This window comes from Alternaria incomplexa (assembly GCF_024043165.1).
Source record: "Alternaria incomplexa strain BMP 0042 chromosome Unknown scaffold_10, whole genome shotgun sequence".
Classification (NCBI taxonomy): Eukaryota; Fungi; Ascomycota; class Dothideomycetes; order Pleosporales; family Pleosporaceae; genus Alternaria; species Alternaria incomplexa.
The window spans coordinates 1,414,974-1,437,779 of NW_026249859.1; the positions used below are offsets into that span (position 1 = coordinate 1,414,974).

General features: G+C 52.9%; 7 protein-coding genes across 7 annotated transcripts; 1 reads left to right on the forward strand and 6 right to left on the reverse strand.

Moving 5' to 3' along the window:
• Positions 1–2,369: 2,369 nt before the first annotated feature.
• On the reverse strand, positions 2,370–3,617 carry J4E90_007374 (uncharacterized protein; the record flags this gene model as incomplete). The annotated part of the gene is made up of 1 exon (XM_051436913.1): positions 2,370–3,617. The coding sequence occupies one exon, from the start codon at positions 3,615–3,617 to the stop codon at positions 2,370–2,372; it is 1,248 nt and encodes a 415-aa protein (XP_051289659.1).
• Positions 3,618–4,448: 831 nt separating this feature from the next.
• J4E90_007375 (uncharacterized protein) lies at positions 4,449–5,944 on the reverse strand (the record flags this gene model as incomplete). Its single annotated transcript, XM_051436914.1, has 2 exons — positions 4,449–5,757; positions 5,937–5,944. The coding sequence occupies 2 exons, from the start codon at positions 5,942–5,944 to the stop codon at positions 4,449–4,451; spliced, it is 1,317 nt and encodes a 438-aa protein (XP_051289660.1).
• A 2,326-nt stretch (positions 5,945–8,270) lies between these two features.
• J4E90_007376 (uncharacterized protein) lies at positions 8,271–8,807 on the reverse strand (the record flags this gene model as incomplete). Its single annotated transcript, XM_051436915.1, has 1 exon — positions 8,271–8,807. The coding sequence occupies one exon, from the start codon at positions 8,805–8,807 to the stop codon at positions 8,271–8,273; it is 537 nt and encodes a 178-aa protein (XP_051289661.1).
• Positions 8,808–9,180: 373 nt separating this feature from the next.
• Positions 9,181–10,716, reverse strand: RVB1 (RuvB ATP-dependent DNA helicase pontin; the record flags this gene model as incomplete). Its single annotated transcript, XM_051436916.1, has 4 exons — positions 9,181–9,648; positions 9,694–10,241; positions 10,294–10,513; positions 10,564–10,716. The coding sequence occupies 4 exons, from the start codon at positions 10,714–10,716 to the stop codon at positions 9,181–9,183; spliced, it is 1,389 nt and encodes a 462-aa protein (XP_051289662.1).
• A 1,280-nt stretch (positions 10,717–11,996) lies between these two features.
• Positions 11,997–14,718, reverse strand: J4E90_007378 (uncharacterized protein; the record flags this gene model as incomplete). The annotated part of the gene is made up of 3 exons (XM_051436917.1): positions 11,997–12,052; positions 12,101–14,544; positions 14,615–14,718. The coding sequence occupies 3 exons, from the start codon at positions 14,716–14,718 to the stop codon at positions 11,997–11,999; spliced, it is 2,604 nt and encodes an 867-aa protein (XP_051289663.1).
• Positions 14,719–15,910: 1,192 nt separating this feature from the next.
• J4E90_007379 (uncharacterized protein) lies at positions 15,911–17,226 on the forward strand (the record flags this gene model as incomplete). The annotated part of the gene is made up of 2 exons (XM_051436918.1): positions 15,911–16,636; positions 16,690–17,226. The coding sequence occupies 2 exons, from the start codon at positions 15,911–15,913 to the stop codon at positions 17,224–17,226; spliced, it is 1,263 nt and encodes a 420-aa protein (XP_051289664.1).
• A 4,615-nt stretch (positions 17,227–21,841) lies between these two features.
• On the reverse strand, positions 21,842–22,291 carry J4E90_007380 (uncharacterized protein; the record flags this gene model as incomplete). Its single annotated transcript, XM_051436919.1, has 2 exons — positions 21,842–22,124; positions 22,182–22,291. 2 exons carry the CDS (start codon positions 22,289–22,291, stop codon positions 21,842–21,844), a joined length of 393 nt encoding a protein of 130 aa, XP_051289665.1.
• Positions 22,292–22,806: the final 515 nt, after the last annotated feature.

Consider the following 22,806-nt stretch of genomic DNA (forward strand, 5'->3'; position numbering starts at 1 on the left):
ACGTATCGCTTGAAATGCTTCGATACATGTCGGCCATATGGATCAAAGCTCCCAACGGAGTAGGGTCCGTAGAGATACAGTCTTCTGATAGCCATAGCATCGGATGTGTGCCCCAGGTCTGCAAGTACAGCAGGTATGTTGAGCCAGTGACGGCTTGAATGATTTGATAACTCTAAACATCAAGGATATACATCAGCTTACATATGACTGTGTTTTGTGCGTCAAGACCTACCGTGGCTTGGGGCCCTTAACAAGAATCCATCTGCTTGGGTACATGGCGATGGCCGCTCCCCGACTGTAGCCATGAGATCCCAATGCGCGATCTGAGCTCGTGTCCCGACGAAAACAGTGCCAGCACCCTTGGTCATTAGGACTCTTGCGGCAAGTGTCAAGGCAAATAAGTGGCAGTTCTTCTCTTGAATCGTGTATCCGCGGAATTGACTCAAAACGAAGTGGGCTAAACCTTCTATTTGAGTCAAATTGAACTGAGTCTGTCCAATTCCAAATGCAATCATGGGTACATGTCTGTTGCTGGCAGCGTGTGCATTCAAACGATGGACATTGTCACAGCGGATCTGCCAATCGATAGACTCAAGCTCGGATTTTGCTCGCTCCAGGGTAAAAGGGTCGACTTGCAAACGAATCCCATCTTTGGGCAGCACTAGGTGGAAAAAGCTACCTTGTGAGTAGAGGGACCAGTGCTTGAAAGAAGCTGGCCATTGCGGGTGCGGAACACTAACAAGATACACATCGTGTGTGGGGGATGCTGAAGTTCCATAATCGGCCAAGGCTGGGTGCCATTGGATTGCGGACGACAGCTGTACCAGGTAAACACTATGAGACCAGCCTGCGGGAAGAATTTGGATACTGTTAAGTAATCCTCGAAGTCCCTTTCTTTTCCTCTTTTTGCGGAGGATGTCGTGGAGCGTGTCCAAGTAGCTGGTGAGATCTGCTTGTAGAATTGTTTGGTTGGTTGGCCCGAGTCCGACCATATTGGATGCGCTCAGACTGACTGATGGTAGCTGTAAGGATGGGTCGGCCCCGTAATGTGATCAAAGACGATCCTGGCAGGAATGATCCAAGAGAAGCAGGCAGTGGGAAATGGGGAAAATGGTTGCTGAACCCCAGCTCGTTTCGCCATCTAAGCGATCGACACCCCGTCTCCATACCTAGGTAGATGAGATTCCTCCATATTTTTGACAGAGCGTGGTAAGACTAGTCGGCGGCTACGGGCTTATCCGGTTTTGCTATTCTTGGCTCTACCTATGACAGTTCTGTACAACCTCAACAGAGACTGTGATTCGACAGCCAGGATGCGGGGGAGGTGATGCTGCCTAAAATGATGTCGGTGGCCCTGAAGGTCAGACCAATGAGACAGATTCACTTGAGTAAATTGGTGGGGTATTGATTCCAGGTAAATTCCCCGTGTGATCGTCACACCTTCCCCCGCCTATTGCTGAGCAAGCCTCTGAACACAAACTACTTACACGACCTTGGAATCATGTTCAAGCGTAAAAGTCAGGCGCGCGCCCATCGCTCAACGTTCCCCGATTATTACTTTCCAATTTTCCAGCAATGTAGCTTGACTGACTACAACCCGAGCTCCTACAGATGCGAAACAGTCCTGCCCGACCCCCCCGATCCTTTGTCGTCCTCCCAACCTTCAGCGATCGAGACTAGAGGGAAGCGACGAGGCTACGATGCCGCCGACCACCGTTCCCCAGATACTACAAGATGGTGGCAAGCGACTGTGCCACATTCGCACACAACTTTCTCATCAGAACTCTCACTGTTCTTTACAACGAGGGCCAAATCGAGAAGCCTAAATTTGATGACATAGTGGAGAATCTCGTTGAACACAATCATATCAAGAATGGTCCCGTAGGAGAATCGGAAGCCGCTTCCCGTAGGGACAAGGCCTTAGCCGAATCGGGTGGAACTGTTGCTGGAAGTTCAGTCGCAACAGGATACTGAACCACATGGTCAGTAGCCAGAGTGCTGTTGGGCGAGAAGAAGACTTGGACCGGGTTCCCTTGGGTTGATCGTAGGTAGCGCAGTGTGTCTTGGTGTGAGACACCTCATGTTAAAACATGAGGAAGGAGTGACCGTGCTTTCTCGATATAGCTCACCATGGGAAGGCGCTATGCTTGATTGGCATTAGGCTCATTGAGCGCCGAAGGAACATTTTGTCCATCACTCATTTCCAATGCGCAAGTGAACGTTAACGTTATGTATGCAACACTTAGTACCAGCGTTATCTATAAGCCTATTTTTACTGAGGACCCCATCTATACATCCGGGACCATCTAACCGTGTTCAAATACGTGAGCAAAAGCACATCCCTCATCATCTCTCCAAACCAGACGCAACTACCCACCTCGCGAACCACTACTACGCTTCCGCAGCAGCGGCATCGACGGCATCTTCGTCAACCGCCTAACCTTCGCCAACGCTTTCGGACTCGGGGTCAGGCTCGCAGTCGGCGTCTTATCCTTCATCGCGTTCTTAGACTCCGCAAGGACCTCACCCCTACCAGACTTGTGTGGCACGAGGAAAGAGTCGAAAGTCGTCGCTGGGTCAGCTCGGAACAGCACTTCTTGGTTCAGAGGGCTGCGTACATGGTTCGAAGAGCTAGACGATGACGGGCATGATGGGCTTGCTAGAGGCGATATACGACGGGTGTTGTATGTGCTCGCGCGAGGGCTTGACGGCTGGTAGAAGTAGTCTCCGCTGCTGACTGCACGAGCATGTGAGTAGCGACGGTTGCGTGGCTCTTCGTACTCCTCAGGTTGTGCATTTGGTGTTGACCGGGGCAGCGGAGGTGGCAGCATAGAAGAGCGAAGGTCGTATGTCGACTGAGAAGACTGCCAAAACTGTGTGCGACTATGTTCCTCATCCTTCTCATCGTCAGTTGTTTTCCTAATCCGAGGTATGTGCACCATATTACGCACCTTCTCCTTCGTCTTGGCTTCAGCGCGCTGGCTTTGCTGCATTTCGTGCTCAATCTCCGCGAGCGCGATTATCTTCTCTTCCAAGGGCATGGCCTGGGGTATCAAGCCCCTGCGAACCCCATGGTGAGTGAAAAGGCGCTCGTCCGACCACTCTTGGAGGTTGTGGTTCTTCTCGCCTTGTGCGAGCGCTTTCAGGTCCTCTACAGACAGCGCCTGAGCGTAGTAGCGTGGTTTCGGCGCGGGTTGCTCCCATGAGTAGAGCGACATAGAGTCGCTTGAGTAACGATGCGCGGTCGAATCTGTAAGGCAGTATCGAGGTTGCGGGCTGGTGTTTGTAGAGCGATTAGTCGCGTTGCTAGTCACGAAAGGCGTCAAGAAGTCGGTGTGGAGTGGATCAAAGTGCTCTTGCAAGGAAGAAGTGAAAACAGGTACTGCCACTGGCTGCTCAGACGGCTCACTCAAATTTGCAGCGACATTGTACGAGGTAGAGTCCTCTGTGCACTCTGGGACTGTGTGGGTCAAAGGCTCCCGCGGGATCGCATCAAAAGAGAAATCCGAAGCTGCATCAGAGTTGTCCACTACGCGCGGCCAGTTTTCATCGCCAATTTCATCATCATATGCCTTCATCTTCCCTTTCGCAGATGCTGTAGGCTGTGCGTAGCCCATAAGCGCGGTTGACACTCGTTTTGAGACTTGCGAGGTGAAAAGAATATATTTGTATTTCGCAAAAGTCCCTCCAAATGGGTACGTGTGGTGGATAGGAGATGCGTGCAATATTGAGCTCGCAATGATGAAGACACCTTTCTTGGAGCAAAAGATACCTGCTTATATGCGCGCGGGCAAAAATCAGTGTGAAAACCCATCGTCTGTACAATGCACTTCTAGGGTAGAGGAGCCTCCGTCATTCACAATGAATGATACCTTGATAGGTGAACAGAGCAAGACGCCCAGAGAGCCTTGTGCGAGGCACCGGCCCATAATTCACTGCCATCTCCCTAGCTCCTCTAATCTCATGCTGGGCCTTCTGCCTTCGCTTCTTCTTCATGCATCTTTCTCTTCTCTTCCTCGGGTGTTCACTGCCTCCTCGCGGATGTGTAAATAGCTGCCATACAGCTCACTTCCGACACTTGCCTTCACTTCGTGCGATGCGTCAGCCGAGGAAGTATGGACATGGCTTCCGAATGACATCGTGTGTCAGATGTCTCAGTCTTGCGTCGCCGTTTGGCGTACGAATGTTTGTTATTTTGCGTCCTTTCATCCATCACATTGATCATATGTAAGCCCAGTAGAAAAAGCTGAAGAGTATGGTAGCGGCGCCAATGTACGCGGATGGAAGAGGTGTGTGCCGAGTTCCGAGAGAGGTGGGGTCGAATACGGGTCTACGGTCATCGTTAGCTCATGTTCCTGACTTGGCGTAACTTCTGAATAAGGCAAGAATATCATCGGTACGCAATCTGCCGGCATATGACAGGCCGCTTGGTTGGACAAGGTGTGGACTTACTGCTTCAGGTGCAGACCCATGTCGTCGATGGCATCGCACTTTTCCCACTCAGTCTCGGGAATAGCTTCCATGGCCACTTCATTTTTGTCGTTGAAGCTTAATCGCTGACCTTCGCTTGCGCCGAATGAGTGCCAGTCCGGGCTCTGTAGCTCTGAGCCTTTGGAGACTAGATACTCTGCGGCGTGGGTGTTTGGGTCATAGCTTCGTATGAATGATGCCCAGTACGCCTGGACAAAGACACCAGCCGCTGTTGTGGCATTGTTCCAGATTGGCAGGAGTTCGCCAACGTGTGATGCAGTTCCAACATTCCATCTGTACTGCCAAGTCGGGTTCGTGTTATTGAGAGCATATGTATCAGTAATGTTGAGACTCGGACAGTTATAGCGGATATAACCATAGACATCGGCGGTCAATGATCTCCAGCGAGCGTCGCCAGTGGTTCCAATGTTGCCATCCCAAAGCTTACGAATCGTGTCCCATTTTAGACCGGGGTATTGATCAACTAGGAAGTCTTGAGCTCGAGGTTGAGACATGATACTCTTAGCCACAAAGTTGATCCCGTCGTTTGTGGCGGTACCGAAAATAGTAGGCACGTTGACGAAGTGGCCGGCCTTCAATTCGTTGAAGGTGAAGTCTTTGATAAAATCGTAGTCCAATGTCGGGTTCCAGAAATAGAGCGGTGGGTTCTTGCCGCCTGGAAAAGGCTTCAGCAGAGTACGCACAGCATCCTGAAAGATGACCGCATCCAAGCTGGCCATGCAGTTGAGATCCGCGCATCCGGTTTGGTGTAGTAGCTCATCATACTGCCATTGGCTATTGTCTACGTCTCGCATGGACGGAAAGGCTGGAGATTCAGCAGCAGCAGCGTGGAAGAGGCCATCGTCTCGGCCACCGTATGCGGTAAGTTGGAAGACCACTGAACCCCCACCAGCACTTGCGCCTCCAATGGTAACGTGCCCCGGATCGCCTCCGAACTGCCGAATGTGCTTCTGAACCCATTCGAGTGCCTTCCTCTGATCTTTCAGTCCGTTGTTCAAGCTCAGGCTCTGGTTTGCAACAATCTCTTTGCTAGCCAGAAATCCATAAGGCCCTACTCGATAGTTGAAGTTCACCACAACCATGCCGTCGTCGCCGGCATCGATCAAGTCTGCACCGTTGTAATTCGCATTGCCGTTCATGTTGAAGCCGCCGCCTTGGATGAAGACATAAACCGGTAACATGCTTTTGTTGGTAGCTCTTTCTGGTGCAAAGACGTTAACGAACAGGCAGTCTTCCGAGTGTTTCCCCCCGAACTCGGCTGTCAGGCTGCTCTTGGTGCCGATACATAGGGGTCCAAACTAAACTGCTGTTAGCGTGACGTCAACAAACCGTGAACACGATCTGTACCTTTGTAGCGTCAACAACATTGCGCTCATCTTCGGGATCTTGAGGTGCAGCAAATCGAAGTCCATCTAAACGGGTTGGACTGCGGGCATATCGCATACCAGCCCATCGTATGACACCATTGCCGATATCTTTCCCACGATATTGCGCGTATCCAAGGTCGATGGTCTCCTTCAACGCGAGGGCTTGCTGAAAGAAAAGCGCTGCACAAAGCAGCAAACGAAACATTGTCGACAGCTGTGTGAGAAAGCGAGGAAAGAAAGGCAGCCGCAAAGTATCTTGACAATCTGTATCGTGTTCGGCCGCGCTGCCCCTGGTTGTCGCCGAAGGGTCGTTCCGATACGAGCTATGCTATAGTGCGGCAGGGCTATGGTAGATCGTTGTTCTAGGGGAACGAGATAGAAAAACAAAGGGAACTTGACAATTGCATCATAGTTTCATAGCGGGAACTGGCGTGAGTAGGCACTATTTCCGAGGCATTAGCATTCACGGGTGGCGTCTGTTGGCATTGTGTGAGTACATACCGTGGGAACGATCGGTGACATTAGCATCGTGCTGCTAGCAAACGTAAGCTCGAGGGCTGAGTCGGTGGTAGAACAACTCAGGTCCACGTCACAGAAGGGCGGACTCCGCGGGTATAAGAGAGCCCGGGCGACTTTGTTGTTGGTCTTACCTAGGTACCTCCCGCTGCATTGCTCAACACGTACCGCCGCCAGCCACAGCATCAAGCCAGGGTAATTCGAAATCCAGACCATTCGCATGCATGAGGATGCGACAGACACTGTGACTGGGTAGCCCTAGACCTATGGGAAGTGGATAGTGCTGACCAGGATGACTTACCGACAGGTCGTAGCGCGCGCTGACGGTGTAATTACACCGAGACCATTACTGCACGATTCCAGGGCTGTGTTTCGTTGGACACCTGAGGCCCGCGGAACTCAATCCGGGTTGAGGACGGCGATAGGGGCAGTTGGGGAGATGCAGTATGATGGCTAGCGCTGGACGGGACGGCAGATGAGGATTGACGACGACAATGAGATCAGATCTACGATGGAAGAGCGGCTGGCGGGCGGCCAGCGTTGATGATCAGAAAGCCATGTGGGACCTGCAGCTAAATCCATGATGCGAAAGCTTGATCACTCCAAGGATGATAAGCGACATCCTTGCCGGCTTCCCCCCAAAGGGCAGGATCGGCCCTGCCACGCCCGTCCAGCACGGCTGAAACCTGGGCACAGGAATGAAACCACCATGGCCTTGCACAACACACCCGCCCTCAAGAAATTTTGTGGAAACATTCATGTTTCTACAATCCAAGGTTTTCGCTCATTGCTTGGCCTCATCATCGCGAGTGGTGGTGCTGCGCAAGCTCATGTAGGCTACTTGGCTTCATCGCGATGCCCGAATGGCGTTCAACAGCCACGTCGAGACGTGCTTGGCTGATCCTGTTGCAACTCTTATGAACGCCTAGGTACGCCCCGGCTGCATTGTCGGCTGTCACCTCAAGTGTGCTGTGTGTTGTTTAAGCACTCGCCCGGCTGGAAACCTGCTTGTCCTAAACACATGGTGCTCCTCAGGGTCCAAGTGCGTCATTAAGGTTCACTCCAACGGTCGTGAATCAATAAATTTCATCCACGGTTCAGCCACAGAGAACCAAGCAGCAACTCTTCAATTTCGGAAACCGAAAGTCTACCGAGCACGGATAAACCCCGCATCCAAGCACCAGAGCGCTGTTAGATTCGGTGATCCGGGGGAGTGCACTGCCGCGGAACTCCAAGCTATCCGAACGCCATGCAAGCCACCAGACCAGAGTTGTAGAACTTCCACCACTCTTACACCTCACTATATATATTTGAGAATTGTTCTACAGCACATAAAGGGCGTTTGGTACATGTTCCGCAATTTCAAGATACCGAAGTCGGAGCTTACCTCAGGATGTCGTACGAGGCAACCGCAATCTATGCTGTTCTCTCGATAACGCTTCTTATGTGTACAAAGCGTAGACTATATGCACTATAGTTAATTTTGGATGCTTTGGAAAAGGTATCGCGGTCGTGATGACATTGCTACTGTTCAATGCGCGTATCCTAGGATAACACATAATCGAATCTTCTCGCGCTTCATCATGTCCCTCAAGATACCCAAATGCCTCTTTCGAAATGATGACAGAAGCATTGGCACCCTTCTAGTCATTTATGGCAAATACCTGTTCTTCGATTACCACCCTTTCTGATCCTTCTGGGTAGGCGCAGGTATGGTTTCTCACCTGTATGCGTTTCGAAAGCCATCAGATCTGGAAGGCAACTTATACGCATCGTAGAGTTGGTCTTTGAATGTCTTTCATCTCCATACAGCGATATGAACACAAACAAACGTCGCCTTCAACTTCCCTAGTATATACATATCCACATCGTCTGTACTGCTTCTCTCACGCCCCCTCAAAAATCAGTAACCCTCCCATTATAACTCCAATCCCCCGTCTTCCCCGTACTCCCCCACCTAAGCGGCTCATTCTTCGGTCCACCCACCTCTCCCGTTTTGGGATTAACATCGCCCTCAAACTCCGGCGGCGCCCCTCTCCTCATGTTAGGATGGAACTCCTCGCCCTTCTTGATCTGTTTGCCATTCTCGAATCTAATCTCCGGTCCTTCACTACTAGCACTATCAGGCGACTGGTTTATCTGGGGTCGAGACGCCGAGGCTGGAGACGCGGGTGTAGGAGCAGAATCGGGCGACTGGTTGATGCGCATGCGGATGTTGGGGGTGGAGGTGGGTGTTTCGATGTCTTTGGGGGTGCTGAAGGCGCCGGTGCTCTGCTTTTGTAGCTTTTCGAAGATTTCTTGGTCTTCTTTGGGGAGGCGTGGTGGTGCTGGGCCGGAGCCGAAAGGTGCTTGCGCGTGTCGGGTGGAGATGCTGAAGGTGCGGCGGGAGAGCTGGCGCGGGAGGCGGGTGATGGTGCGCATTGTGGCGGCCATTGTGGGAGTTGCACAGGTACAAGGTCTTTTGTGAGATACGTGGGTTGCACAAGGTATGTTGCGTGGGGAGTGGAAATTGTTTGTGAGTCGATGGCGAAGACGACTTTCTTAACTGTCGATCTGGGCCGCGGTTCGTACGAAGCCAATCGGAGCCTTGCAGTGGCAACGGAGGTCGCATTTTCGTAGATCGTGGACAGGCATCACAGCATTCTACATATCTGAATGTACAGTTCCGAATTATTATCGTGATATGGAATGACCCCAGTACATGTTGCGTGTAACTTTTCAGAAAGCTATCGTCCCTTCTGGGTGAAAACGCCCACCATCCTCTGCATCCAAACGCCAGGCTATCGTACAAACTGCAGCACAACCTCTACGAAATGTATCCATTCGTCTCGCCCAGTGCTCGCGCACTCCTTCCTGCGTCCAAGAACAGGCTTTGACATTCCTCCACATCGTCCACCTCGATTTGCTTGTTCTCCCGTCCATTGACCTCTGCCAGTACACTTGCGGGTGCGAGAAGTTGCAGCGCGTATCGCAGACTGATCTTCTCACCAAGAGCGCTGACTTTCTCCTTCGCAGGCGCAGAGATGTTGAGCTTCTCGGTTGTGACGCGCGTGGAAATAATCGACTTGATCTCTGCGGGTCCGTATGGGTGTGTCGGGATGATGAGCAGACGCGCGAGGAGATCGGTCGGGATACCGTGCGCTGAAGGAGGAAGGTTCTCTCCGCCACGAATATGTGTATTGCCGCGGTTCGATGCGAGGATGACAAGAGGTGACAGAGGGGATTCCAGAGCGCGGTTCAGGAATGTGAATGCCTCGAGATCGAGCATGTGAACCTGCGCATGTTAGCTGAGTCCATAGGCCAAAAAGTAGTGTCTTACCTCGTCAATGAAGAGCACACCGGGTACTAGGTCTGCGATGCCCTGGTCGATGTACCTGTTAACGACCTTGTTGATCTCCAACCGTAACTTCTCGGTGATCTCAGTCTTCTTCGGCTTCATCAACTGGCCCATCATGCTCATGATGTCCTGACCACCTTGCGGCCGCGCGTTGGCGACATCTAGGTCGTGCAGGGTGACGTCCTGAACGATCTCCTTCTTCTTGTGCACATCGCCCTTGGGTATCGGGACGTATTCCTCAGCCTCAAGGTCGAACTCAGTCGCGTAAGCGTCCGATCGTCCGACGCGCTTTACGGCTCCTGTGTTGGCTTCAATGTAGATGACATCGCCCAGACGGACGCGCTCCTTCTGTATAGCCTCGTATATGGATGGGTCGAGTCGCAGCTTCTTTGTGCCCTTCGCAGACTTGAGGTTGATAAGGAGGTGCGAGATGGTGCGGCCATAGCCTCCGAGCGGATTTTCGGCTTCTTCAGGCGTGAGCTCTGTCACTTCACCTTCGTAGACCTCCTTGGTTTCCTTCACGCGAAGACCTGTTCCAATGTATCAGTACAGTCCGTGCCCATAGATCAAGTGAATACGCACCTATCGCTCTTCTGAAGTTCTCCATGAGCGCTTCGGTCTTCTTGACCTCCGCAGAGTAGATCTCGCTGCCAACAATCGGACAGAATGGCACCTTGGTACCCAGCTCCTGGCTCACAGCCAACGCCAATGCGGTTTTGCCGGTTCCGGGGCCACCTGCGAGCAGCACGGCTCTGCCTGACATCTTCTTCGCTTTGACGAGGTCGACGACTAGACCACATGCCTGCGCCAGTTAGTACCTAGGCTGAACGAGAGTGTGTAGGGCTCAAGTACCTCTCGTGCTGCAGCTTGGCCGACGAAGCCGCCAGCTGAGGGAGTTGCGCGTCCATCGCTTGATAGACCTAGTCCTTTGATATGGGAATGCGCCGCGGTTCTGGATGAGCGATCGTGCGTGCTCTTGACTTCGCTGACTGGCACAGTCGTCATTTTGGTGTCGCAAGCGCTCAATTCTACGGAACGGCAAAGATTCGCAATCGGGGTGTCGATGGCAGTCGCGTGGGAAGGGTGGTGATGGTATGTACAGCTGGGCGCGCGTTGTTTGGGGTGTCTTGAGCTCGAAGTTTTGGGAGGGATGGCAGTTCGCGAAAGGCACAGCTTAGCGCGTCGACCGCAGCACCGGCGCTCTATGTCAGTCACCCGCTGGAATCCCCACCCTCCGCCTCCACTCACAGCAGCAGGGCATTCACACTCCCGGGCCTGTCTCAGGGTCGCCCGCCATACTGCCTACATTCTTGCTATCGCTCCAGCCTCTGCACTGCACACGACCGTTCACCAGCATTTTCGACCATCGCGCCTTCCTCATGGCGTCGCTGTCTATTCCCGTCACACGACGTCGCAGTCAGGGTCACTGCTTGAGCGAGGCGCCCAACACAGCGTACAGTATCTGATCTCCCTCTTACAGCGTCTGAGCCTGACAGTGCTACAGTCTATCGTCCTTGGGAGCATACCCAGCCATGTGCGCGCCCTGAGTACCGCCATCATCATGGTCACCCCTCGGAACTTCCTCCCCCGAACATCCAGTGGCCGCTCCTTCACCCTGGGGGAACACGGGCTACCTTGAAAACACACATGGATATGCGAAAGAACCATACAGGCGAAGCGACACACGATAGCGGTTATCCCTTTCGGCCAGCTCCACAACTGCGCCGCATCCACTGGCATCCACTGGCATCCACTGGCATCCACTGGCATCCACTCTCGAGGCCTGCCGAGCCAAGACCACAAGCACCGTGGAACATCACACGCCGAGGCACAACGCACATTTGGCAATATTATCTGGATTTTGTTCTGGGCTGCCTACCCGAGCAGCATACTCATACAGCAAAAGGATACTCGCATGTCCTCCATTTTCAGTCGAACCTCCACGCCAAGTGCCACTTGGGGCTTACAGCCCATGCCTTTGACCAAAGGGACCTAAAAAGACAAACCTCGTCACTCGTAATCCGTTGTCGGCATTGGTACCATGATCATGGCACCTCTAGGGTGTGGTCGGTGTGCAAGAGAGAATACTATACAATCGATGTGGGTTGTTGTGTATGGGTTTGGTGGTGAGTTGACGCCCTCCGACTTGAGCAAGCACTGACATTGCCTCAGTTCTCCCTGCCATCAGACGCCCACGTTCCATCATGTCAAGGAGAAGGAAGGAGATTGGACCAATCATCGAATCAGGACGTCACACGAGAATAGCAGGACTTATGGACGGAAGATCACTCCTCCTCGCTCTCGGAGCCGCTGTCGTCATCATCGCTCGAGGCATCATGCACTGCAGAGGTTAGTGGGTGATTGAAACGTGCACGTACTGACGACTCACCAGGCGGAGACTGGCTGGATCCCGACGCACCGCCCTGGAACGACTGCAGCTTCTCCTGAATCTTGCGCATGTTGTCCTCTTGCTCGCTCTTGCCCATGGGCTTGTTCTTCTTCGGTCGGGCCGCTGCCTGCTTCGAGACCTGCCTCGGCGGTTCAAAGTCATCATCGACCACGGCACCTCCCTTAGAGCTACGCAGAGACTTGATAAACCTCAACAACTCGCGGAGAGTATCATCGTTGATCTCGTCCATATCGAGCTCCATCTCATCATCATTCACGGTAGCAAGGTGCGGGCAGCCGTTTCTGATGATCTGGACCGCCTTACGCATATCAAGATCGCCGAGCGTACTGATACCCTCTGAAATCTCCTGCTTCTGGGCGAAACTCAGAGGCGCAGGAGCCTTTGCCTTCTTGACTGGAGCAGTCTTGATGGGCTTGGCAGGAGGCGGCACCGCAAGGGGTAGAGTCTTCCTCTTTGCTGGTGGCGCCACAGCCTTCTTCTTCTTGCCAGGCAACTTGGGAGAAGCACGCTTGCCACCCGTCTGTTGTTGCAGAAGTTGTTGCGCTGTGGCGTTCAGTTGAGCAATCTGTTGTTGGATTGCAAGGAACTGCGCCTGAGCAGGGTCTATCTCCTCCTCCTCTTCGTCTTCCTCATCTTCCTCATCGGAATAGAGGTCGCTTGGCGAGTGCTCAGGAGCAGGCGCATGCTGAGCAAGCCAGTCCGCCTTCTCCTTCCACAAGCTCTCGAAGAGATCTTCCATCTTGTGTCCCATCTGGTTGACAGCATCACCTTCAGGATTAAACTTGTAGCAGTTGTGGAAAACCAATTGCGCATCCGCGTAGAAGTCCTTGGCACTCTGGTAGACACCGTTCTTCAGATTCTTCTCGATCGTTCCAAAGTCCATCGGCTTCTTGATGATCTTGAGATAGGACGGGATGTTGAGTGCCACGGGATCTACGGGAGCGATGAATGGGTAAGTGACCGCACTGTACTTTGGCTTCATGAGCTCGGTAAGGACAGACTCGCAGAACTTGAGTTCTTGTTGGAACTTCTTCCGTCTCGGCTTTGCGTTGGTGTACGGCAAATCCTTCGACGGCCTGTGAATCTCTCGCTTTGGCCTACCGTCAGTGGTGGACGAATCACGTCGAATCAGTGGAGTGCCGTCTTGCTGAAGAGGCCAGGCAGCCTGAGGCGACGTCGCAGCCGGAGTAGCGACAGCAGGAGACTTGACGTTGGGCGGCGCAACGCGAGACTCACGTCGAGCCTTTTGCGAAGTGCTCACTGACGGCTTCTTGGCCTTTGCTGGCTTTGGAGGCTCTTCCGCAGCAGCGCCTCGGGGCATCTTACCCATGCCTTTCAAGAAGTAGGCGCGAAGGTTGTAACCTGCTTGCGTTACAGGGTGCTCCTTGTTGTTGAAAAGCTCGCTGTTCGTGATCATCTGATCGAGATCTGCCATGAAATCCCTTACGTAAGTGTACTTTTTGTCCTTCAGCTTGTGCTCCATAGTCGTCAAGTCCATTGGGTTCTTGACAATGTCGGGATAAGTCGGGATGTTGAGGGCTACAGGGTCAACAGGATCCTTGAACGCTAATGAAACCTTGATCTTCTTCGTGTTCCTTATCCGCTCAAGAAGAAACCTGTTCTGTGCATCCGTCATCGGAGTGGTGGGCCACTCCTCCCAATCAACAGCCTTGTGAACGCCTGATGCTTCTTGCGCAGAGTCAGATGTCGGACCCGGGGTACCTCCATTTACGCTGGCCTGTTCTGCCTGATTCGGCAACTCCGGCAGCTTGAAGTCGGCTTGGGCCTCCTCTTCCGTCTTGGTGCGCTTCGCGTCAGGAATGTCGTCATCGTCATCCTCGCGGGGGCGCACCTTGCCAGAGGAAGGGGCATCCTCCATTTCCCGGTCCACGATCGCCGGTGATTGAGCGGCAGCGGATTGGGGTGCAGTGGCTGCATCGCCATCGGTCTTGATCGTGAGGTCGTGCATTGGCTTGGTAGGCGCTCCGGAGGACTCTGAGGGTTTCGACTCTTCAGGCGCATCGGCGGTGGTGTCCATACTATCTTCAGTCGGGCCTTCCTCTTTGTCGGCTAACTGGGTTTCGGGCACTTCCTGAGTGCTAGCGCCTGTTGCCTGGGTGGCTGAAGAGAGCTCCTCTGCAGTCGCTGGCTCATCGCGTACGTCTGAAGTCGGCGCCTCGACAGCGTTCGCTACCGTAGCACCAACATCCGAGTCGCCGAACAGCGAATTATTGTCCTGGTTTTCGGGTAGGTATTGTGCGACACCATCGATTCCGGCGGATACGTTGGTAGTGGGCTCAACTGCAGGCGCTGACTCGTCCATGTCCACGTGATTTCCGTTGGTAGTGGGTTTTGATTGCGCGGTGGTATCGTCGATGGTGGTGGTCTTGGAGTCGGGTTCGTCAAAGAGTACATCGTGAACACTACTAGGTATTAGTAGGTTGCGCGAGGTGAGAGGAGGGGCGGGTGAAGGTGGAGGGAAGAGCGACTTACCCGTTTGCCTCGGTATCGACTGCCATTGCGTCTGCCGGCGCAAAAGCGCTCGCCTTAAGGTCCAGGGAGGATTTGTCGACAGTAGGTGATGTCATTACTGCCATGGGGCCATGAAAGTCAAAGACGGGTTTGCGCGCGGCTGACAGAGTATATGGTGTGTTTGATGTTGTTGCTAATCTTGGTTCGTTAGCGACTTCCGCTTTAGGCACACGCGACTGCGCAAATATACGCGTGTTAATGACGGACACGGCAATGAGGGAGGGATGGGCGCGTTTGCGGTAAAGGTGGGGTCGCAAAGTGAGGCTAGCGTCGGTGCAGTGACGCGAGGGATGAGGAGGGGCAGCTGCGGACTATATGTTGCAGAGGCTGAAACGCACGTGACTACGTACCAGATGGTGGCGGCGGCGAGGTAGCAGGGCGGCGACGGCAGTCGGTGATGAGTCGGACTTTATAGCGCCGACGCGTTTGTTGTGGTGGGCCAAGCGCGTAGAGGAAGAGGCAATAACGGCGTGGTGCAGCTGTGCGCCCTCTCAAGATGTGCGACAACAACACAAACGTTGGTGATGTGGTGCACGGATGGTGACGGCGGCTTGGGAGCGCAGACGGCGGGCGGTGAGGGCTAGTGTGCAGCGGATGCGGATGCAGACAGACGGGGATGGATGCGCGTATTAATTATGTCGGGTGTAGTGGGTGCAGCCGCCTAGACTTGGGACGCGATATACTGAGCCTTGGGCGGGTGATGAGGTGTGGCGGGGGAGTGCGAGTAAGGTTGGGTGATCGGGAGCAGGCGCGTATTGATTGGAGGCAGATCAGGAAAATGGACTCAAGAACGTCGAAGACAGACGCGAGAGGAGAGGCATTGGGGTTAAGTAGCCCGGCCCTTCCATCTCCGAGCCAAGCCTCAGAGCAGCCCCTGAAGTGCACTAGCCTCGAAGGGAACGTGTCCTTGCCGACTTCTTGACTATGCGCGTCCGCAACGCCGCGTCTGGACATTGTTTACTGCTATTGTAGCATTCTTGAGATGCAGTTGGACTATCACGCTTCCTTGCCGATGAATCTGCTGTTGCAACGGGCGCCGTGAACGCGTCGCAACGAGCTTCACAGCTCTACGCCATGATCCCTGTCCGCGAGGCCCGTGCGTGCAGAGGTGGGTAATTCGCTCTTCCCAAATTTTTTGCGACCACTCGCATCTTGCGCATTGCTTCAGGCTGCAACATTACAGCCTTGTACAAACTTCCGGTGAAGCCTTCGACACGCGCCGCCTGCGATATATCAACACACACGGTGCCCACGAAAATGCCTGCCGCCGTAGCAGCCCCGAAGAATCGCGACCGCCGGCCTGCGAAAAAACCCAAGTTGGCGCTATCGCCTGCGACAGTCCGCCAAAATGGTCTCAAAGCTTTAGTAAATGGAAATGCGGCCAAGCCCACAGCGAAGATAAACGGTGTCAAGAATGCGCAGGCAGACCGAGTCGACGACGCCACTGCTGTTGTGGAAGGACCGGCCGATGCGCACATGGTGGACGCGGACGTCATAGAGATCAGCAGCGCCGAGGAAGAGAGCGATGACGACTCAGACAGCGCGCAAGAAGATCCCACACAGACCAATGCTGAGAACGACGCTGCTGCAGATGACGAGAATGGCGCGGAACCGGAGGAGCTCACATTCGGGGACCGATTACGCGCAGAAGGCCCTGAGCCTGTCCAAGAGTCGCGAATCATAAGCGTCGAAGACGCCTTCGACCCCAACCCGGAGCGCGCAGTAACTGCGACAAAGAACCGCACACTTGCACCACCGAATGCAAACTCTCTCGGCACCGTCCTCACTCAAGCCCTGCGCACCAACGACAAGGAGCTCCTCGATTCATGTCTTCAGGTGGTCGATGTAGAGTCGGTCTACGCTACCGTCGAACGGTTGCCATCGCCGTTGGTTGGAACACTACTGCAGAGATTGGCTGAGAGGCTACACCGAAGTCCCGGTCGAGCAGGCATGTTGATGGCCTGGGTACAATGGAGTCTTGCCGTAAGCAGTCCGGCTCTGAATGGAGAAAGCATCGACTAACACTTACCTGATAGGCCCACGGAGGATACCTCGCTTCCCAGCCCCAAATCGTCAAGCAACTCACCGCACTGAACAAAGTTTTGAAAGAGCGATCGAGCGGGCTGATGCCGCTCATGTCATTGAAGGGTCGCCTGGATATGCTACAAGCTCAACTTGATCTCAGGAAACGGAACCAAGCCGCCAACGACGATGCGGACGAAGCACTGGTATACGTCGAGGGACAGGACGATTACGTCTCTGAGGACGAGTCGGTTGAGGGAGCCACTGCAACCCCGAAGCGATCGCGCCCGGAGATGGAGGAAGACGATGAAAGCTCGTCAGACGATATGGGCCTGAACATGGAGATGGATGACGTCTCCGACGAGGGTAGTGAAGGTTCTGACGAAGACCTCATCGACGATGAAGCAGAAGAGACGGATGATGACGAGGGCGAGGACATGTCAGAGCCTTTGAGCGATGATTTGGATGACGGTGAATCCGAGAGCGGAGACGAATCGAAACCGGAGCGACGATCAACAGCTGCTCGGGCTGGACTCAAAAGCCGGCGCTGAGTGTTGAAGAGGAAGTTCGTAATTCTTGTACAGTCTACGACGGCCCGCGAACCACACTACTTGGCGCGTCCGATCATCCAAAATTGGGATTCACGCATAGGCGTTCATCTATGGTGGCGTTGATACCTTACTTACGGCAATCTACACGAAGTTTAGATTTCTTCTACATACCGCATCCCGGGAGTATCCCACACATGACCAATGGAAGATTATTGCAGCTAATCCGGCTGTTTGTCGGTCTGAGACATGTCTTTCCCCTGTGGTTAGTTGGAGATCTCTAATCTCATCTAGTCTGCACAACGTATTGCCATCTCGCCATACAATGTTTTCATCGCCGATTACATGACAGCACTCTTGTTTATTCACAATCCAAATGCCGATCCTATATACCAAGAACACGCGTGTACACGCCAAAGTCTTCAGATCCAACGACGAATTGTCTGAACCAGGACCACATCAACACCTCACACGCAGGCCGACCGAAGAACCCTACACTCCTTTCCATTCTACCAATCCACAGTCTAAACCGCGGTCGAAGAAGGTCTATGCTACCATTAGATCGTGACGGCAATTTTTTAAAGCGCAACAGCCCTTATCCTATCCTACGCCGCACAGCTTCAGGTCATCTCTTCCAGCTTGGTACTCCGACAGTTCACGGACTTTAGTTACACAATTTGAGCTCCTCCCCAACGAATCCTGTGAACAGGTACTACACACCGACGCGTGTATTGCTAAGGCGTACGAATTAGCCGGACTATATCGCAACATTAGCATAGAGAAGAGAAGCGGACTATGGATCGCATTGCGGAATCTCAGCGCCGATACGAAATCTACAAGAAGGAAGCATGCGACGTCCGCCACGTGACTTCTTGTCACAATCTCAATGCCCATTATAAGCGCGATGGAGGCGAGGGCGGAGGGCATTACTGTAAGATAGACGAGTCTAAGCGCTACGATTTGAATGACTATCGTCGGACTGACCGTCTAGTACTCAGCGGCCTGACACACACGAAATTAAGGAAGGATCCTGATCTGCGAGAGTGGCTTGTTCCAGCTACTTCCTCGAGCAGCTCATCGGAGGGGACGGATGAGGACAACATGACTGACAATGAGGATATATGGTCGCAGGCCGGAAAGGATGAAGGAGAGGGAGGCTCTAAATGAGGACATTCTCAAAAAATTCGCTGACGCCCAGAGAGGTTTTGTTCTCCTGGTTTTTCTTTGCTCTCCATCTTCTCTACACATTCGGCGATACATTTTATCTTCTTTATCACGGTTCCATTTCGCCATGTTCATCATGATGATCTTGATTGCTCATCAATCCTCCTTCGACCAGCATCTAGCATGCATTCGATATTTCACCATTCTTCCTCCGTCAAACATGTACCTTTACAGTGTTGTTGCCCAAACACGTCGGCCCTGCCTTTTCTCCACACTTTGAGAGGAAGTTTCCGGTGAGCTGCTCTCAACCGGATTGAGACATATCGCCTGCGACTAACATGCCATCTCACCCTTGGGGCTCGATGAGTGCCAGACAACGCAAGTATGAAATTGAGAGGATGGAAGCTTGCGACGTTCCACACAAATCGCGTGACGGAGATCTTCGGGCTACTTTTCGAGCAGACCAAAGTGAGAACGCCGCTGAGCCGGCGGTGAGTTCTGCTACATCTCCTGGGTCTGGCATTTCAAATGCACGATCATCATCTCCTGCAACAATCCCTTCCGCGGCAGTCGATCGGTCGTCTCGTCGTCACGGAATAGTCGGCATTGAGCAATTGTACGATAGAGAACATCTTCACCCAGCGCCTTTCCCGTCTCCAAGGTATACCAAGCCAGCACCAACAAACAGGTTTTCCAGGCACATCGTCGCCTGCCCACCATTCTCGAGCAAAGAAGAATGGGAAGAAATCCGCGCAGAAATTCCGATGAGATTCGCAAATGCGGAAACGCTACCGCCAGCTCGAACGTCTGTCCCTCCAACAGCCCTCGTACAACAAGAGACACTTACCGTCTCACACGAATCTCTGATAGATGACACTTCTGAAGTCAATCGCAGCAATCGAAATTCCTATAGCTCACACGTTCGATCAATACATATGCGTTGCAGCCAGGTTTACCAACACGAGTATAGGCAAGGTTCCGCTCGAACTGACTCTGTTACTGACTCCGACAACGGCGAAGCGCCCAAGAGACGAGAGCGCAAGTACACCGTAGTCAATCAAACCACCAACACACGCTCTGTTTTAGGCAAATGCGACACAGATACAGAAAGCCATACCACAGAATTGCCCGATGAACCAGCACCTGAATACATTGCTCTTGAACAAAACGATGGACCACGCTCTGTTCTAAGCGACTGCAACACAGACACAGATAGCAATGCCACAGAAAAGCGGAACAGGCGAGGAGCTGTCTACGTCGATCTTGGACAGTATGACAGACAACGGATTGCTTTAAGCGATTGCGACACCGAAAGTAAAGCAGGTAGCGATATCACGGAAGTGCCTGACAGGCGGGGACCAGAACGTACCGCTCCGGGGGAAATCAACACACCACGATTTGCTCTAAGCAACCATGAGACTGAAGCTACCGCACAAGCGCTTAAAACAGGAAACAGCCGTCTACTTCTCAAGAAAAGTTCTAAAGATCTCAGAAAGAGCACCCATCACTTGTCGACATGGAATGAGATCAAAGTCCTACCTGAAATCGCAGCATCGGGCCGGCATGGACTGCGCAAAGCCAAGTCGTGGTTTGCAGAGAAAATACAGGGTCGTAACGAGCCGCCTCTTAGTGCTGAAGAAGCTGCCAAGAAGAAGGATGAAGCCGAGAAAGCGGCTGCAGCAAAAAAATGGGCTAAAGAACGGATGGTTTTTGACAAAGCTCAGGCTGCTATTGCACGAGCAACATTTGCACTTGAAGAAGCTGCTACCGATGCAGCCTTGAATCAGATGGGCCCTGGAGCGATGCCCGGGTGCTGCGACCCGGAGTGTAAGCTTGCTTGCTGTAGAAGGGGGAGATGATGGTGAAGAAGGGGTATATTAGTGTTGGGATGGCTATCTACGTACGTCTGAAGCGGATTTGGTCTTCCTGAAAGCTCGATAGAATGAGTATTTAGTCGAAGTGTTTATCTACACTGTTCGATCATCACTTCTTTGTCTCCATACCAGATCTCATCACCGCTATTATGTCTTTGTTCCGTCCACTCCCACACAGTCACAATGTCCTTGTTCACTAACCAGTGCATCTCCAACGCTCAACCCTTTACTTATGTGATAAGCCTACTATGAAAGCCTTTCAACGAGAATGCAGGCCTTACTGTCCTGTTACGCAGCACTCTTTGTCTACTGCTTCGCACATCCCCGTTGGCAACCGATCACTCGAAGATCCAAGACTGTATACATCAACCACCGTTTCCCTGCCCTCAAACCGGCGCGAAAAACGCGGATAATGCCACGACGCAACCCCAATATGACGATTACCACGAATGCAGTCGTCAAGCAAACGTTTCTGCTTAGTCCAACACCTACAACAACAACCTTTCACGCCAACGTTAACACTCTCCCTGTCTTTCCCGGCGCCCAAACATTCCTTCTCAGCCCCACGGTAACCATCAGTCCAACATCTTTCCGTACTGACTCGCCCGTTCTGCCGCCATCTCCGCCATCTCCTGCACTCACTCTTTTTCACGCTAACCACGTTCTCCGTACTTCAAGGTCTACAGAGGATCTGCCTGCGTATCCAATACCTCGCACTTGCTACAATGGTAGTATCAGCTCTCTTGATTTGTCTGATAGTTCATCTGGTGATCTGATCTCATCTGGCGTACGGGCAGCTGGAGAGGAAGGCTGGGGATCACAGACTACGCGGATGAGCGATATTCTGCCTGATGACTTGGACCTTTATGGTGAAGATGAAGAAGAAGGGAACAATGATGAAGACAGCTTAGATACGAGGCCGTGGAGTATCGCGCTTACCGATGCGGCGCAAGATGCTGTCCGTGAACAAGATGAGAAGATTCAGCACGTGGATATAACGGAGCAGACAGGACGGTCAGCGACTGAAGTAGGGCGGGAGACGAAAGCCTTGGAATTGGGACCAGAGGTTCAGGGTTCGTTGCCGGTCATTAGGGAGGGCGATTACCCTTACTATCCGCTGCCCTCGCATCGCCCACAGCCAAGGGTAAAGAGAGATGTCCAGTGGGTGGTTCCACTGAAGGGCGGAGGTGTAGCGAAGAGGAGTAGCAGTGACGGCGCTGGTTGCGGTAACCCTGTTAGAAATCTTCTGAGAAGACTCTGTCGGAGAAGGGGGTAAAGTAGTGATTTCTAGTCAGTCAATAATTCTGCCAGACATAAACTCCATGAGAGCGTTTCCTCCATTGCAGTCTCCTTACTGTCAACGAGAACTCTTCACTCCGTCACTGCAGATATCCATCACCTAACACCAGAACAGCATCACCAAAAGCAGAGCCATATTCATAAAAAGCCACAACCGGGCTCAAACATCAATTCAAAAAGGTACTAAACAAAGAACGCAACCCTTTGGGTATCGCAACATCCGCAACCTCTCTTCCATCCCCTTCTCCATCCATCTCAAACCACCACTCCTATTACTCAATCTACAAGAAGAAAGCAGCAACGGCACCAACACCGGCGAGCGCGCCACCGACCTTGAGACCAGAAGCGGCACCAGTGAACTCAGAGGGAGGAGGACCGGTCATGCTGCCAGTGGGGGCGGCAGTGCCGGTGGGCATGGCGTATCCGGTGCCGACGGAGGACGCATCGGGGATCATGGGGACGCCGGTGCCGCCCATGACTGGGGCGGAGGAGGGGGCCATGGGGGCGGTGGTGGGGTAGTAAGCGGAGCTCATGGAGGGAGCGACGGGGGTGTGCTGCATAGTCCTGGGTATGGTTGTGAGCATGAGATTGTATGATGAATAATGTGAGGAAGAAACGTACTCGGTGACAGTGACAGTGACGGCAGCAGAGCAGGACTCCTCAGCAGCGGGAGCACCGTACTGAGCAGCAACAGCTGCGACGAGCGAAGCGGCAATGATGGTGAAACGCATCTTGAATGTTGATAGAAGTTGGGAGAAGGTAAATTGGGTATAAGGCGTTAGGAGACGTAAAGTCGAGTCGTTGAGTGATTGGTGGTAGTAAAGACTGTGAGTTTGACTTGGCTTGCAAGAAAAAAATGAGTGGCTAATAGAACACTAGGTACTATAGATTATGTTTGGATCATAGGATGATGAGAGAAGAAGAGTAGTAGGAGGGATATGAGGCGGTCCAATGGGTCTTATACAGCCCTCTTATTAGTAGTCATATGACAGGTGATGGGGTGGGTGGAGGACGCGCCAGCCTTGCCCATCGATCGACTGAGTTGGTTCATTTCCTCGCGGGCGATGGTCTAGATTGGTTGGGTCATCCTTGCATGTCAGGTGTGGCGAGCATGCTGGATTGCTCACAGGTTGGGGTGGGCGATAGCGGAAATTGTGTTTGTTGATCGACGGTTGGTAGGTGCGCATCATGAGGTTTGCAAAAGCCTTGCAATTGCCGCGGTGAATGTGGGGGAGTGTTGCGCGTC